Source organism: Podarcis liolepis (assembly GCF_965112155.1).
Source record: "Podarcis liolepis genome assembly, chromosome: 15".
Classification (NCBI taxonomy): Eukaryota; Metazoa; Chordata; class Lepidosauria; order Squamata; family Lacertidae; genus Podarcis; species Podarcis liolepis.
Window position 1 is genome coordinate 10,893,115 of NC_139566.1, and position 15,485 is coordinate 10,908,599.

Sequence of the window (15,485 nt, forward strand, 5' to 3'; positions counted from 1 at the left end):
GGTTGCCCACGAGTGTAATGTGGCCCTTGGCCAGAAAATGTCCCCTACCCTCACTCTTGTCCGATACATCCAGCCTGAGTGGGAAGTTGCGCTTGGGCCTACCTCCACGTTCTTGATCCCATCGCCATCTGCGTCGTCGTCACACTGGTCCCCAATGCCATCGTTGTCAGCATCCTCTTGACCCGAGTTCGGCGTAAGCCGGCAGTTGTCCTGCGTGAAAAGGGGCAAGGTGGAGGGTGGGACAAGTCAGAAGAAATCCCTAACCGGCTGCGACTGTTCAGGGTTTCCGACATACGTTTTCCCCAGTCCTCGGTGGAGATGCTGGGGACCAAACCTGCCACATCCTGCACACATAGCACAAACTCTACCCCCTGAGCTATAGCTTTTCCCTTAAAACATAATTCTATGATTTCAGTCCTCATGTTTCTGAACAAAGGGATGATTTAAATGGGGTTTTAATTCTCCAACAGCAGCAGGGATGATTTAAATGGGGTTTTAATTCTTCAACAGCAGCTGCATGACGACAGGCTTACATTTTTATGTATATAGGAAGATATGTCAGGAGAGAAATACTTTGATTAAATATATATATAAGACACACATATATATGGGACACGGGTGGTGCTGTGGGTTAAACCACAGAGCCTAGGACTTGCCGATCAGAAGGTCGGCAGTTCGAATCCCCGCGACGGGGTGAGCTCCCGTTGCTCTGTCCCAGCTCCTGCCAACTTAGCAGTTCGAAAGCACGTCAAAGTGCAAGTAGATAAAGAGGTACCGCTCCGGCGGGAAGGTAATCGGTGTTTCCGTGCACTGCTCTGGTTCGCCAGAAGCGGCTTAATCATGCTGGCCACATGACCCGGAAGCTGTACACTGGCTCCCTTGGCCAATAAAGCGAGATGAGCGCCGCAACCCCAGAGTCGGCCACGTCTGGACCTAACGGTCAGGGGTCCCTTTACCTTTAAGACACATATAACAGCACTCACCCCTCCTGTGGTTTCCAGGAACTGGTATTCAGAAGCATTACTCTCTCAGACTGTGGAGGCAGAGTATAGCCAATGTGGCTAGTAGCCATCGATAGGCCCTTTGGTTCCTCCTGCCGCCACATCTTACCTTGGAGCAGTGCTTGTTGTTATCAATGCAGGGCAAAGGCTCGTCTGGGTAGCCATCGATGTCGGTGTCGCGTCCGCACACATTGCCGTTCCCAGCCCAACCCACGCTGCACTGGGAAGGCAAAGAGGAAACAATATTTTTGAAACAACTGGTACTACAGGTATCACCCCCCATGTCCCCGACTGTCTGCAAGTTGGGGGCGTGGGGACATTTGCCCCCGCCTCATATGAATAATAATAATCTGTCGATTTCAGCCTTCATTGAAAATAAGAGCTAGCTTCTAGAAATCGTAGAACCTGAGGTGCAAGGCAAAAAGGCAGTGTGGTGCAGTGGTTAGAGTGCAGGACTAGGACCTGGGAAACCCCTACCAGGTCATGAAGCTCATTGGGTGACCTCATTGGGTGACCCGGAAACTACAACTAATCCAGAATGCGGCAGCTAGACTGGTGACTGGGAGCAGCCGCCGAGACCACATAACACCGGTCTTGAAAGACCTACATTGGCTCCCAGTACGTTTCCGAGCACAATTCAAAGTGTTGGTGCTGACCTTTAAAGCCCTAAACGGCCTCGGTCCCGTATATCTGAAGGAGCGTCTCCACCCCCATCGTTCTGCCCGGACACTGAGGTCCAGCGCCGAGGGCCTTCTGGCGGTTCCCTCACTGCGAGAAGCCAAGTTACAGGGAACCAGGCAGAGGGCCTTCTCGGTAGTGGTGCCCTCCCTGTGGAACACCCTCCCACCAGATGTCAAAGAGAAAAATAACTACCAGACTTTTAGAAGACATCTGAAGGCAGCCTTGTTTAGGGAAGCTTTTAATGTTTGATGCATTACTGTATTCTAATATTTTGTTGGAAGCCGCCCAGAGTGGCTGGGGAAGCCCAGCCAGATGGGTGGGGTATAAATAAATTATTATTATTATTATTATTATTATTATTATTATTATTATTATTACTCCTCACTCCCAGCCTAACCTACCTCACAGGGTTGTTGTGAGGATAAAATAAGGAACAGAAGTATACTCGCCCCCTTAAACCCCTGGGAGAAAAGGTGGGCTATAACTGCAGTAAATAAGTAGATAAATAAAATGTACGGATTCTTCTAATTTGGAGGTGGGGTAGAAACAATTAGCCTGCTCCCCCTTTTCTGTTTTTTACTTTGCCGCACACCTCGTCCCCTGTCCCCCCCGGGGGGAAACCCTGTAGATGCCCATGACTGCAAGGTGTAGAATGAAATTTGTATGAACGCAGGATCAGTTCCGACTCAAAAAAAGACACTGCAGAGCTGGGGAAAAGGAGGCAGATTGATTTGTGTTGTGCGAGAGAAGTCTCTCGGCCGCTTTGCAATGGTGACAAGATGGAAGGCCAACAGTAGGTGGCGCCAGAACCAATGGAAAGCAGGGGCAACTTGCAAGTCCACACCATACATTTGAAGCCCTAGGATGACCCTTTGAACTACCATAGCATCCCGCAGAGAATTCTGGGAGGTGCAGTTTGTTAAGGTTGCTGAGAGTTGCAGGGAGACCCCTATTCCCTTCACTGGGCTACAATTCCCAGAGTGGTTTAACACACAATCCTTCTTCTAGGGAATGCTGGTATTTGTAGTTCTGTGAGGGGAATAGGGACTTCCTAATAACTCTTGAGAGTCCCATGGACTGCAAAAAAGATCAAACCTCTCCATTCTGAAGGAAATCAGCCCTGAGTGCTCACTGGAAGGACAGATCCTGAAGCTGAGGCTCCAATACTTTGGCCACCTCATGAGAGGAGAAGACTCCCTGGAAAAGACCCTGATGTTGGGAAAGATGGAGGGCACAAGGAGAAGGGGACGACAGAGGGCGAGATGGTTGGACAGTGTTCTCGAAGCTCCCAGCATGAGTCTGACCAAACTGCGGGAGGCAGTGGAAGACAGGAGTGCCTGGCGTGCTCTGGTCCAGGGGGTCACGAAGAGTCGGACACGACTAAACGACTAAACAACAACAAACAACTCTCAGCCCACGTAACAAAGTACATTTCCCAGAATTCTTTGGGGGAAGCCATGCCTGTTTAAACTAGCATCATAGCACTTTAAATGTATGTAGAGTTGCCATACACCCAGAATACTGCATTAGGAAGCAGTGTCCCGGGGAAATCACAAGAAATGTGGTTTTGGAGAAAGCTCAAAAACATCATTTTTCAAATTTGGCAAAAAAGCTCAACAATATGGCACCCCTAAATGCATTCGCCCCAATTTTGCCTCACCGCGCAGGAAACGTCCCCGTTGCGTTCGAAGAGGCAGTATCCGTTGATGTCGCAGGGGTTGTGGCTGGGGCTCTGGCAGGTCTTCTGCGGGGTGCAGCTCCCGTTCTGGTTCCCCACAAAACCCGACTTGCAAGGCCCACATTTGTAGGATCCCTACCAAGGGAAACAAAACGAAAAGGAAATGTGGTTTTTGTGTGTGTTGGGTTTTTTTGGAGAAACGTGGAACACTGTTGGTCCATCTAACTCAGTAGTGTCAACACTGACTGGCAGCAGCTGTCCAGGATTCCGAGCAAGAGGGGCAGATATCCCCAGCCCTACCTGGATATGTTGGGGATTGAACCTGGGACCTTTTCTGCAGGCAAGGAGGGTGCTCTCCCACTGAGCCACAGTCCTGCACCCAAAAAGAAACCAAGATTCCAGTCCTCATGGTTTTAAAGGACTACAGTGGTACCTCGGGTTACATACGCTTCAGGCTACAGACTCCACTAACCCAGAAATAGTACCTCGGGTTAAGAACTTTGCTTCAGGATGAAAACAGAAATTGTGCTCCGGCGGCGCGGCAGCAGCGGGAGGTCCCATTAGCAAAAGTGGTGCTTCAGGTTAAGAACAGTTTCAGGTTAAGAACGGACCTCCAGAACGAATTAAGTTCTTAACCCGAGGTACCACTGTAGTTCAAATAGGAACAAAGGGTTCTTCAGAGCCAGTCCCACAAACCCACTTAAGCAGCCTTAGGCAAGCCGCTCTTCCTCAGCCTCCAATATGAGGGATAATCAATAGTTTACCTTACAGCGGGGGTGAGGAACTCTGAGCTCAGGGGCCAAATGTGGCTTCTCCCCCCCCCCCGGCAACCCTCCTTTTGCATAATCAATGTGGCACACACACACTATTTAAATAACAAGGCCCATCAAGTTCAACAGGGAAGGGGACTGTTTGACTTCAGCTGGAAGGGAACTGCGCAAAATTGGACCCACACTCCTGAATGCACAGGTTCTGATGGATACAAGATGTGCATGCCCCCAAGTGTCACAGAAAAACTGGAACATCCCATTTTTTTACTGTGAGAGAACGGTTGCCATTTTGGTTGCCTTGATCTCATGTGATTTTGTGGCATGATTCTCGCCCCCAGCAAAAAAAAAAAAAAAATGCTTTTTTCGTGGCCACAACCTTTGTGCGGCACCCAAAAGCATGCATTCTGGGGTGCCGCACTCCAAAAGTGCTTTTTTTAGGAGGGGAAACCACAGTGTGAAATTGTATGAGAATGCAAGAACCAAAATGGCTGCCATGCTCTTGTGATTAAAAAACGAGAAAGTGGCAACCGGGAAGACGGTGTCCAGGATTTTGGCCTCAAAGTGTTGGAGCGTGTGGACGTTTATATGAGGCATGGGAGACCCCTAGCATGGTGAACCCCTAGCAGTGGCTCCCCCAAACAGCTCCCTGATTGGGCAGGGAAATAAAGGATCAGGTGATCCTTGAAGTATCCTGGATCCAAATTGTTCAGGGCCTTGCAAATCAATACAAGAACCTGAACCAGTCCCGGTAGCGTAAGGACAGCCTGGGTAAGTAACCGTAGCCTCTTCAGTCCCTGGGGCCTGTTTTCACATGGTGGACCCCATTTCTTCACCCTAGACCAGGGGTCTGCAACCTTTAAGACAAAAAGAGCCACTTGGACCCATTTCCAAAGGAAAAAAAACTGGGAGCCGCAAAACTCGTCATTATAAAAATAACTTTTTTGTCACTTTTTATTATTTCTTTGTTTGACCCCTCAGAATTACTACTCCTCATAGAAATAAACGTTAAATTTACAAGTTACCTTTTTGTGTGTGTGTGTTCTTCACTCCCCTTCAAAACAGTGACCAGCGTACATGCCCCCTTTCAATGCAGTGACCAGCGTACATGCCCCTTACAATGTAGCGGGCAGGCGGGCGGGAAGGTGACGTCGGGACGGTGCGTGACTAACGCACGCACAGCCCCCGTGCAACGTCACAGCCAGTACAGCGCCCGCCACAGTGGGGAGTGTCGGGGCGCACAATGCGCCTCCTCCCCTCGCTAGTATCCGCCCCGGAGCTGCAGCAAAGATGTAAAAGAGCCACATGCGGCTCCGGAGCCGCGGGTTGCAGACCCCTGCCCTAGACAGACTCACCACTGTATTGGTACAGATGGCGTTGGGGTCACATCCGCCATTGTTCCCATCGTTGCATTCGTCAATGTCTGTGCAAGTCTGGAGAGACGAGAGAGATCGTTTTGATATATAAATGCAATACATAAAGAAATAAAGGCCCCTCTCGAGTTGTTATTTATTGGAACCTTTGCTTATTCATCTATTCGTTATTGATTTATTGCACAAAATTTATATATCGCTCAATCGCCCACAAGCATCCACTTGCAACGGCTTTAGTCCAATTTTAAACCCGTCTGGTTTTTTTGCCTTTTTAACTGTTTTAAATTGCCTTATGTGGAAATCGTCTTGAGACGGTGCCTTAGAAGGTGATCAATAAATCGACTGTCGTTGTAATAGCTAACAACACATGTAAGAAAACACCTCAGAGTGGTTTACAAAAAGAATAAAACAATGAAATGATTGTTGAAACACAGCTAAAAACGCACTTGAAAGGTAATTAAAATGAACAATAAGATAAAAATGTGACAACATTGTACGTGTTTGGATAAAAGGTAAAGGTAAAGGGACCCCTGACCATTAGGTCCAGTCGTGGCCGACTCTGGGGTTGTGGCGATCATCTCGCTTTACTGGCCAAGGGAGCCGGCATACAGCTTCTGGGTCATGTAGCCAGCATGACTAAGCCGCTTCTGGCGAACCAGAGCAGTGCACGGAAATGCCATTTACCTTCCCACCAGAGCGGTACCTATTTATCTACTTGCACTTTGACGTGCTTTCAAACTGCTAGGTGGACAGGAGCAGGGACCGAGCAACGGGAGCTCACCCCATTGCGGGGATTCAAACCACCAACCATCTGATCGGCAAGTCCCTAAGCCAAAACCTTTTTAGAAGAAAAGAGTACGGCAAATGCCCCTCTTTGGTGTCAATAGGCAGGGAGTTCCCAAGTGTAGTTGCTGCTACTGGAAAATATTGGTTTCTTACAAATGGGGAACAAGCATTTTGCAGCACCAGTAATGGTGCCAGTTCCACCATGTGCCTGGGGCAAAGGAATATAACCCCATGGGCAATCTTGGTTTTATATAAAAGAAACACCCCCCCCAAAAAAAATCCTCACCTGTTTGCTGGCTTTGGCGTAGTCTGCCCCTACTCCAGATATGAGGTTCCCCTTGTAGCCGGGCGGGCAGGGTTCGCAGCGGAAACCGGGTGCCGTGTTGAGACATTTAGATCCAGGGAAACAGGGGTTGGCATGGGCACACTGTGGACGACAGGAGACCTCGGTTGTGAGTCCTTCCTCTTCAAATTGGCGCCAGCCCTCAACACCATGCTACCTGCCTACCTCATTTTTTAAAATAATCACTTTGGTTATTAGGTTGTGCAAAATTCTCAGGCCCTTCCAATACCCACAACTTGCTTTCGATGGGTTATACTGATGCATAATAATCACACAAAATTGGCAATTATTCCAAGATAATGTCATCATTTGCTGTGACTCTGTGTTGGTAGCGTTAATGCTTGTCTATGACCGTAATAAAGATTTGCATTGCTGTGTCGGTAGCAAGATTCTGTTAGGTGTGTTTACTAGAAGTTCCTCTGTTTTGTTTTCTTGAAATCAAATAAAAATTAAGGCAGATGAAGGTGATGGATTTTTTCGAGCTGGCTGACCTGACCGGAAGAATCTGCGATCGGAAGGAAGAGGCGCATCAAGAAGAATGGAAGAAATTTAAGGAAATTTAAGGACTATTTGGCTAGATACTCAAACATAAATTAAGTAGAACTACTTGTAAGTACCAAATTGGCCTAGGAGTAAAATAGATTGATTGTTTAACATTATGGATTGAGAGCATTATGAAAAGAAAGAAAGATGTTAATGGAACAAGTTAATTTTATTTGAAAGTGGATATTGGAAAACTGCTAAAATGAGTATTATGGAAACACAGTTGGGGGGATCTGAGGAAATCACCTAACAATGTTATTTAAAGTGGGATTCTAACAGTTAAGATATATGTATGTATGTATGTATGTATGTTTGTTTGTTTGTTTGTTTGTTTGTTTGTTTGTTGTATGTTTTCTTTTTGTGTTTATTATAAATTTGGAAAACCAATAAAAAAAATGGGGGGGGGGAATTATTCAACACACACAAAAAGAGAAGAGTTAACAGCAGGCAAAAATCGTTCAGAGTTATTGCCCAAGGAAAGAAACCGAACAAAGGAAACACTTGACCTTAAAAAAAGGCAGGCGACCATTAACCAAGATCATCTGTAAATCAGCCTAAGAGTTTGTGGTGGAATAAAACTCTTTGCCAAAGAATGACAAATCTGATTTGGCATTGAGCTGGAAACTGCGAGGTCACCGAGATCTGAATACGACCCGTGTCGACTGCAGCACAGAGGATGATGAATCTGGCTGGCAGCTAAACCTCAGCCTCAGGGCAGCCAAATTCCTAGCTGAATGACGCTAAAACTACCGTGCTTACCTCGTTGATGTCGGCGCAGTGGGTGCCGTTGCCTTCAAAGCCTGGCGGACAAGGTCCGCAACGGTAGCCCGGGTACTCGTAGGTCTCCATGCAGTCGACGCCGCTGAAGCAAGGATTTGGGTTGCAGCGGGAGCGGTGTTCGTGAAACCCTGCCGAGGGGAGGAGGGGAAATGATGGTAGGGAGGGGTCAAGTCACTGAATACTGGAGCAAAGGAATAGTAAGGGGAAGGATGCTGACAACCAGAGCCTGCATCAAGGGTTGGGAATTTGCTCTGGGCCCATAGTCCAGTCCTATTGCAGACCCACCAAGTGCCCCTATTTTCCAGGGACAGTCCCGGATTTACAGAAGCCGTCCCGGTTTCTGATTTGATCCCAGAATGTCCCACTTTTCCCTAGGACGTCCCTATTTTCATCAGAGAATTGTTGGAGGGTATGGTGTTATTCAACCCCCGAGCCAAGGAAATAAGTAAATAAACAACCTTTAGAAAATATCTGAAGGCAGCCCTGTATAGGGATTTTTTTAAGTTTGATGTTTCATTATGTTTTTATATATGTTGGAAGCTGCCCACAGTGGCTGGGGTAACCCAGTCAGATGGGCATGGTAATAATAATAATAATAATAATAATAATAATAATAATAATAAGGCAAGTGACCCACCCACCCCAGAAGGCTGTGCTAGGATGACGCAGGGGGACACATGCCTCTAACCATTTTGTGAATCTTTGTACTTTTGTCCATTTACTGTATTCATTTTCCCCGATTTGAACTATAAAATGGTGATTTTCTTGAGTCAAAATGAGAGTACCTCTAAACATTTTTGTTAGGGGAAAAAGTACTGATTATAGCACATATGTTTAAAACATTATAAAACACTTCACAGATACAGTGGTACCTCGCAAGACGAATGCCTCGCAAGACGAAAAACTCGCAAGACGAAAGAGGTTTTTCGTTTTTTGAGTTGCTTCGCAAGACGAATTTCCCTATGGGCTTGCTTCGCAAGACGAAAACGTCTTGCAAGTTTGTTTCCTTTTTCTTAAAACCGTTTCCTATGGGAAACCGTGCTTCGCAAGACAAAAAATTCGCAAGACGAAAAAACTCGCAGAACGAATTAATTTCGTCTTGCGAGGCACCACTGTATACACAAATGGCAGACAACTCTGTGTGCAAGACAGGACTTTAGGGCTTTCCTGAGCTGAGAGGCTTTTAGCACAAACTTCACTGTGTTAAATATAACCAGTTTGTCCAAGCCAGACAGCAGGTAATAGATTTTATCGATGTTGCTAAATGTGGCAATCGACTCAAGGGGTCTCTTTAAGTATTTAGTGCTCGGAATTTCACATAACTTACAGCCCAAGATATAATCATGAATGGTGCTTGCCTCACAGTCCAGGAAAGCACCCGATTTCACGTCATTCAGTCTTTCCCACCCAGTCCCCTCCCTCGGCACTCACCGCACACCTGACATTCCATGATGGTGTTTCGGATCAATGACATCTCCTTCACCTGGGAAGAACAGAGACACATCACTGTGTGTGCAATGGAGTGTGCCGCAGATGGGGCGCTGGAGCAATGGACAAGGAAATGGGGCAGCAGAGTAGTTTGCAACAACTGTGCAGCAAACCAAACAATACAGAAAAAAATATTTAAAGTTAAAAATAAGAAATTGGGTAGCTGTGAAGTTGTGGGTGAACATATCAGACGACACAGCGATTCTTCAGACAGCTCTTGTTTATTCACAGGCCAGAACAGAACAGAACTGAAGGGTTCACCCAACCTGCTTATATAGAGCTCAACTACAAAGCAACAGTAACAACTTTCTGTAACTACCCAATCACTGAACGTCACTTTCAATTCCTTATTTGCATATGCGGACCTGAGTGAAAACTATCTACAGTATCCCCCTGCTGGCCCAGGGTGAGAACTTCAGTACATAACAGTAGCTATTTTGAAAAGATGTATTCTTTGACTCTGACCGAATATAAAAAGTTTTCAGTGTAGGGTTGCCATATTTCAAAAGGTGAAAATACAGACAGACACAAAAGTGGTTGAGATTTTTTTTTTTTTGCAAAGTTGTATACCTCCCCCCCCCCCAGGTTGACCTTACCTGGACTTATTGTCCCCCTCTCACCTGGTCTCTCATGTCCTCCTGAAGTTCCATCAGGATCTGGTTGAAAAGGGTGAGTTGTTTCACAAGGGCCCTGGTTTGCTCCCCTGTCACAACAATGGGGGGAAGTCAATTGCCTCGACTTATTTATTTTTATGGGAAATCCATTTATGTACAAGAAAAACCACCTCAGAAGGTGTTTTACAAATGCTGAAAGAAACGCCGAAATCATCAGCAAGAAAGCAACTGTTTAAAACATTTGAGAAATAATTGAGATCGTTGATAATCTAAAAAGCCAGGTCAAAACATAAGCCAGTGTTCTACAGGTCTGGATAGGGTTGCCTAAACAAAGATGTTTTTAGCAGGCACTGAAAAGTGTATCGCAAAAGTGTCTGCCTGACGTCAACAGTTCAGGTGCTGCCCAGCTAAAAGATTGACCTCTTACAATTGCAGAATGAGTATTATGTGGCACGTGTAACAGAACCGGTTCCACTGATCAAAGCTATCAAATGGGAATATCTGGGGTAAAGCAATCTCCGCAGGTAAACTAGTCCCAAGCTGTTAAGGGCTTTATGTACTGCTAGCAACACCTCACAGGGGTCCGCAAGCTTTTTCAGCAGGGGGCCGGTCCACCGTCCCTCAGACCTTGTGGGGGGGCCGGACTATATTTTTTTTGGGGGGGGGAGAACGATTTCCTATGCCCCACAAATAACCCAGAGATGCATTTTAAATAAAAGGACACATTCTACTCATGTAAAAACACGTTGATTTCTGGACCATCAGCGGGCCGGATTGAGAAGGCAATTGGGCCGGATCCGGCCCCCGGGCCTTAGTTTGCCCACTCACGCCTTAAGACTTAAGATGCTTGAACCAAGAACATCATTGCCCGCACCACCCAACAAGCTCTGTAACTGAGGAAAAAGCTTGCGCTTAAGAAGACAAGATTTGTTCTGAGACACACATGGATGAGGGGGACGTAACGAAGGAGAAGTCATCAGACTCACCAAAGAGGGAATTGATCACGTTGGATACTGAAAGGGAAAAGAAAACAGAAATAAGATGCTATGTAAGGGCTTGAAGAAGTTCAATAACGCACTGTCAGTTGCTGGTGGACTCAAAACGGGGATGTGGGCCTCTGCGATCAGAATACAGTGGAACCTCTGTTGTCGAACGTAATCCGTTTCGGAAGACTGCTCGACTTCCGAAATGTTCAACAACTGAGGTGCAATTGCCAGTCGGCAAATTCCTTTCTAAAAAATGGAGAAACGCTTCGACTTCTGAGGCGCGTTCGAAAACGGAAGCATTCACTTCTGGGCTGTTGGCATTTGGGTTCCAAATTGTTCAACTTCTGAAATGTTTGACATTCCACTGTAACTCAGAGGCCACATTCACAGCATCCATTTAAAATGCTCTCATCCCACTTTAAGCAGCCCTGGCTTCCCCAAAAATATTATGGGACCTGTAGTGTGTTAAAGATACCGAAATTGTTTAGGAAACCCCTCTTATCCCTCCCAGCCCCGAACTACAATTCCCAGAGTTCTCTGTGAGATTGGATTGACTGTTAAACCACTCTGGGGATTGTAGCTTGGGGTGGGTTTCCTTACAACTCTTAGCACCCTGAACAAACGGCAGCTCCCAGAATCCTTTGGGGTTAAAGCGGTCTGACACGGCTTTAAACGGGTTGTGTGAATGCGGCCATAGTGGGAATGCTCCACAAGACCCTGAGCCCAGATCCTGAACGTGAACGGAATATCCCGCTCTGGCCGTGCAAAAGCTGAAGAAATCCTTACCTGTGTTCTGCATGGATTCATCCCCCTGGAAGGGGCATTCGCTTAAAGCTCCAACGCGGCTCATTGAACCTCCGAGAATCAGCTTCAGGGATTCCAAGAAACCCTAAGGTGGAAATGGGGGTGAGGAGCAGTGTCAGTACCCCTAGGTTGCAATCCCCTAAATGGGGGCAAGTGAGACTAGTAAAGTTCAAGGGCCACATTCGCCTTCCAGGGGCCACATGCAGGCGGTGGGTGGAGCCAGAAGCAAAAGTAGGAGGAGCAATGAATGCAATGCCCCTCCCTTTGTACGGTAGGCTGGTTACTGCAAACACCCCTCTTGAATTCTTCTTCCTGGCCGGCTAGAGGCATCATGAGGAATTCAAGGACACATTCTAGCCTGGTAAAAACATTATAGGAGGGTGCAAAGCAGGGCTGATGAGGGGTATGGCTTGGGAGAGACTTATGAGGGCCAGATACTGCTTTTGCCTCAGGCTTCCTCAACCTTGGCCCTCCAGATGTTTTGAGACTACCATTCCCAGCATCCCTGACCACTGGTCCTGCTAGCTAGGAATCATGGGAGTTGTAGGCCAAAAACATCTGGAGGGCCGAGTTTGAGGAAGCCTGCCTTTTGCCAGTCAACTTATCTCACCCAACCCTACCTCACAAGGTTGCTGTACGGATAAACGGCTCAGGACCACAATACCTCAAGGACCACCTCTCTCCATATGAACCGACCTGGACCCTGAGGTCTTCCTCTGAGGTCCTTCTTTGTGTGTTTCCTCCATGTGAGGTACGGAGGGTTGCAACACAAGATTGGGTCTTTTCTGTGGTGGCTCCCTGTTTGTGGAACGATCTCTCCAGGGAGGCTCAACTGGGGCCTTCATTATATACCATTAGGAGAAAATGTTCCTCTTCAACAAAGCCTTTGGCTGACGGATATCAGATGCTGTCAGGGAACTGCCATCAGAGGCGAGAGGAGAGGTAAGACGCTTCAATGATGCAGGGGAGGGAACTAGCAAGGAGATAGAGAGAGCTTCCGCTGGGGAAGGAAATCCAGGGGACACCAGGGAGGAAGGAGAGGCGGAGAGTACTGCGGAGGGAAGGCTCCGAGACTCTTCCAGTGAAATCAGCGGAGAGAGCACTGGACCTCCGCTTGGCACGCCCACGCTGCGCAGAAGGCTTCCGCGCAGAGAATCTAGGAGGAGACTGGGCGTCAAAGAATTTCTATGTTGGAAGAAATTTAGGAGACGCCCACTCACGGATTCTGCCAGTGACTAAGACAGTCGCGTTTCAAGGGCTGTCAAACCAGGGAAAGTTTTAGCTATACGATTAGCTCGGAGCAGTTTGCAGTTTACGCACAAGCAACCCCAATTCCCATTACAGATGCATTTTTAAATGTGTCGTGGAAAGGGAGGGGTGGATTATTGACTTGGTTTTTGTTCTTATTTTTATTATGTTCTTTGTGGTTTTTATATTGTAATTTTACACTACAGGTATAGGGTGGTATACAAATTTATAATCTAATAATAATAATCTAATAATCTAATAATAAAATGAGGGGAAGAGAGGAAGACTGAATTTTTCTTAGTTAACATAAATCAGCTTCATGACGTAATTAAAAGCTTCAGCCATTGTCTTATGGAGGAAACAGAAAGGTCAGCTCTTAAAGATCCTATGGGCCTTGTGAGAAAGAAATTGGCACCACAGGAGCCAACTCTTAATAATATATTTGAGGGGGCCGGGGGCCCCCAAAATTGTTGGACATTGCCATTCTAATGGTACAACATGTTGTGATTATGTGTGGCGAGGCTTAGCTCCCCCCCCATATTTAATCCAAGTTGGCACCCCTGATCATCACACTCTCCCTAGAGATCTGCGGCCATTGCAAACCAAGATGGCCCCTTTCTGCATTGCCCCTCCCTTTCATTTGCATAGCCCCGCCCTTCACTTCCCCTCCCATTTGTACATTGAAAAGTATCAGAGAAATCAGTGTATTATATAAAAGGCCAAACTATCATACTATTGATGACATCTAAAGTAAAAAGTGTTTGGTTTTATTCTAAGCCTTAATTGGAGCTTTAGTCGCCTTACCCAAACAGCATATTATAGCAGTTCAACAACGAACACCATTTATGCAAAAATGTTATTGGGTTATTGTTTTTAACTTTGATTTTGTACCGTATTTTTTGCCCCATAGGGCGCACCGGCCCATAGGGCGCACCTAGTTTTCTGGGGGGGAAATAAAGGAAAAAAAATTATTTCCCCCCCCAGGTGCGGGGCTGGGGCGGGGGAAGCCCGAGCTTCCCCCGACCCCAGAACAGGCTGCTGTCCGCAAGCCGTGGGAGAGCTGCACAACTTCGCGCAGCTCTCCCACGGCTTGCGGAGAGCTGCGCAAAGCCCGAAGCCTGGGGGGCGCTGAGCTCAGCGCGCCCCAGGCTTCTGGGTGCAGGCAGCTCTCCGCAAGAGAGAGACTTCGCGCAGCTCTCCCACGGCTTGCAGAGAGCTTCTTGAAGCCTGGAGAGCGAGAGGGGTCGGTGCGCACCGACCCCTCTCGCTCTCCAGGCTTCAGCGAAAGCCTGCATTCGCCCCATAGGACGCACACACATTTCCCCTTCATTTTTGGAGGGGGAAAAGTGCGTCCTATAGGGCAAAAAATACGGTATATTGTGATCTTTTCTGTGAACCACCCAAACAATCAATCAATCCCTTGGTCACACTAAAGGGTGACGGAACGGCGGCGGCGGCTGGGCTCTTCTTCTCCTCCCTCACCTGCGAGCGGAGATAGCCTTTCTGTCCCGTCCGAACCTCCACCGCCTCCACCTGCTCCGGGTCGAGGGGCGCCATCTCAGGCTGCCCGGCGCTGGAGTCCACTAGCTTACAGTCCACGTAAAGCTCCACCGAGAGGCGGCCGCCTTGCAGGCCACTCATCCGCAAGAGGGCGGTGTGGCTGCGCCCGTCGACCAGGTTGGTGTTCTGCAGGTTCACCGAATGCAACTTCCCATCGGCCCGCAGGTATCGGAGGTGGACTGGAGGGGGAGAGAGAGAGAGAGAAGGGATGGGCATGATGTTCAAAGCTGTGTGCAGTCGTACCTTGGTTTTCAAACAGCTTAGTTCTCCAGTTTTGGCTCCTGAGCGCCGCAAACCTGGAAGTGACTGTTCCGGTTTGCGAACTATTTTTGGAAGCCGAACGTCCGACGGGGCTTCTGTGGCTTCTGATTGGCTGCAGGAGTTTCCTGCAGCCAATCAGAAGCCGTGCTTCGGTTCTGAACATTTTGGAAGTCAAACGGACTTCTGGAACGGATTCCGTTCGACTTCCAAGGTACGACTGCAAATGCTATAGTTATGATGGCCGACTCCTTAGACGTGTAAATGGACTCACCCCGATAACTGTCCCTAATTAAATATAGTTGACTCATGGCACGCCAATTAAATGAATTTCTACAATTTACTGCAGGCTATCTTTTGGGGGTCTTCATTCTGGGAGTCTCATGCAAGAGTTGATCGAACAATAAAAGTTTTATTTACAGAGAAAAAAGGTTGGTAAAACAAAGTTGGGTCACGAGATGTGTTTCTTTCAGGTCAAAGTTAACTTATTACAGTGGTACCTCGGTTTATGAACTTAATCCGTTCCTGAATTCCGTTCTTAAACCAAATCCGTTCTGAAACAGAGGCACACTTTC

At 47.4% G+C, this 15,485-nt stretch overlaps 1 protein-coding gene across 2 annotated transcripts in view; it reads right to left on the reverse strand.

The window, feature by feature from the left end:
- The window catches only part of THBS3 (thrombospondin 3), a 51,815-nt gene that overhangs the window by 16,047 nt on the left and 20,283 nt on the right, over positions 1–15,485 (reverse strand). For both annotated transcript variants that reach the window (XM_083477518.1, XM_083477517.1), the window contains exons 3-13: positions 14,575–14,831; positions 11,827–11,929; positions 11,041–11,067; positions 10,061–10,143; positions 9,384–9,435; positions 7,932–8,080; positions 6,573–6,713; positions 5,483–5,560; positions 3,343–3,495; positions 1,111–1,221; positions 103–210 (exon numbers count right to left, since the gene is read on the reverse strand). In XM_083477518.1, coding sequence (XP_083333644.1) covers positions 103–210; positions 1,111–1,221; positions 3,343–3,495; positions 5,483–5,560; positions 6,573–6,713; positions 7,932–8,080; positions 9,384–9,435; positions 10,061–10,143; positions 11,041–11,067; positions 11,827–11,929; positions 14,575–14,831 — 1,262 coding nt within the window. The remainder of the gene's footprint in view (positions 1–102; positions 211–1,110; positions 1,222–3,342; positions 3,496–5,482; positions 5,561–6,572; positions 6,714–7,931; positions 8,081–9,383; positions 9,436–10,060; positions 10,144–11,040; positions 11,068–11,826; positions 11,930–14,574; positions 14,832–15,485) is intronic.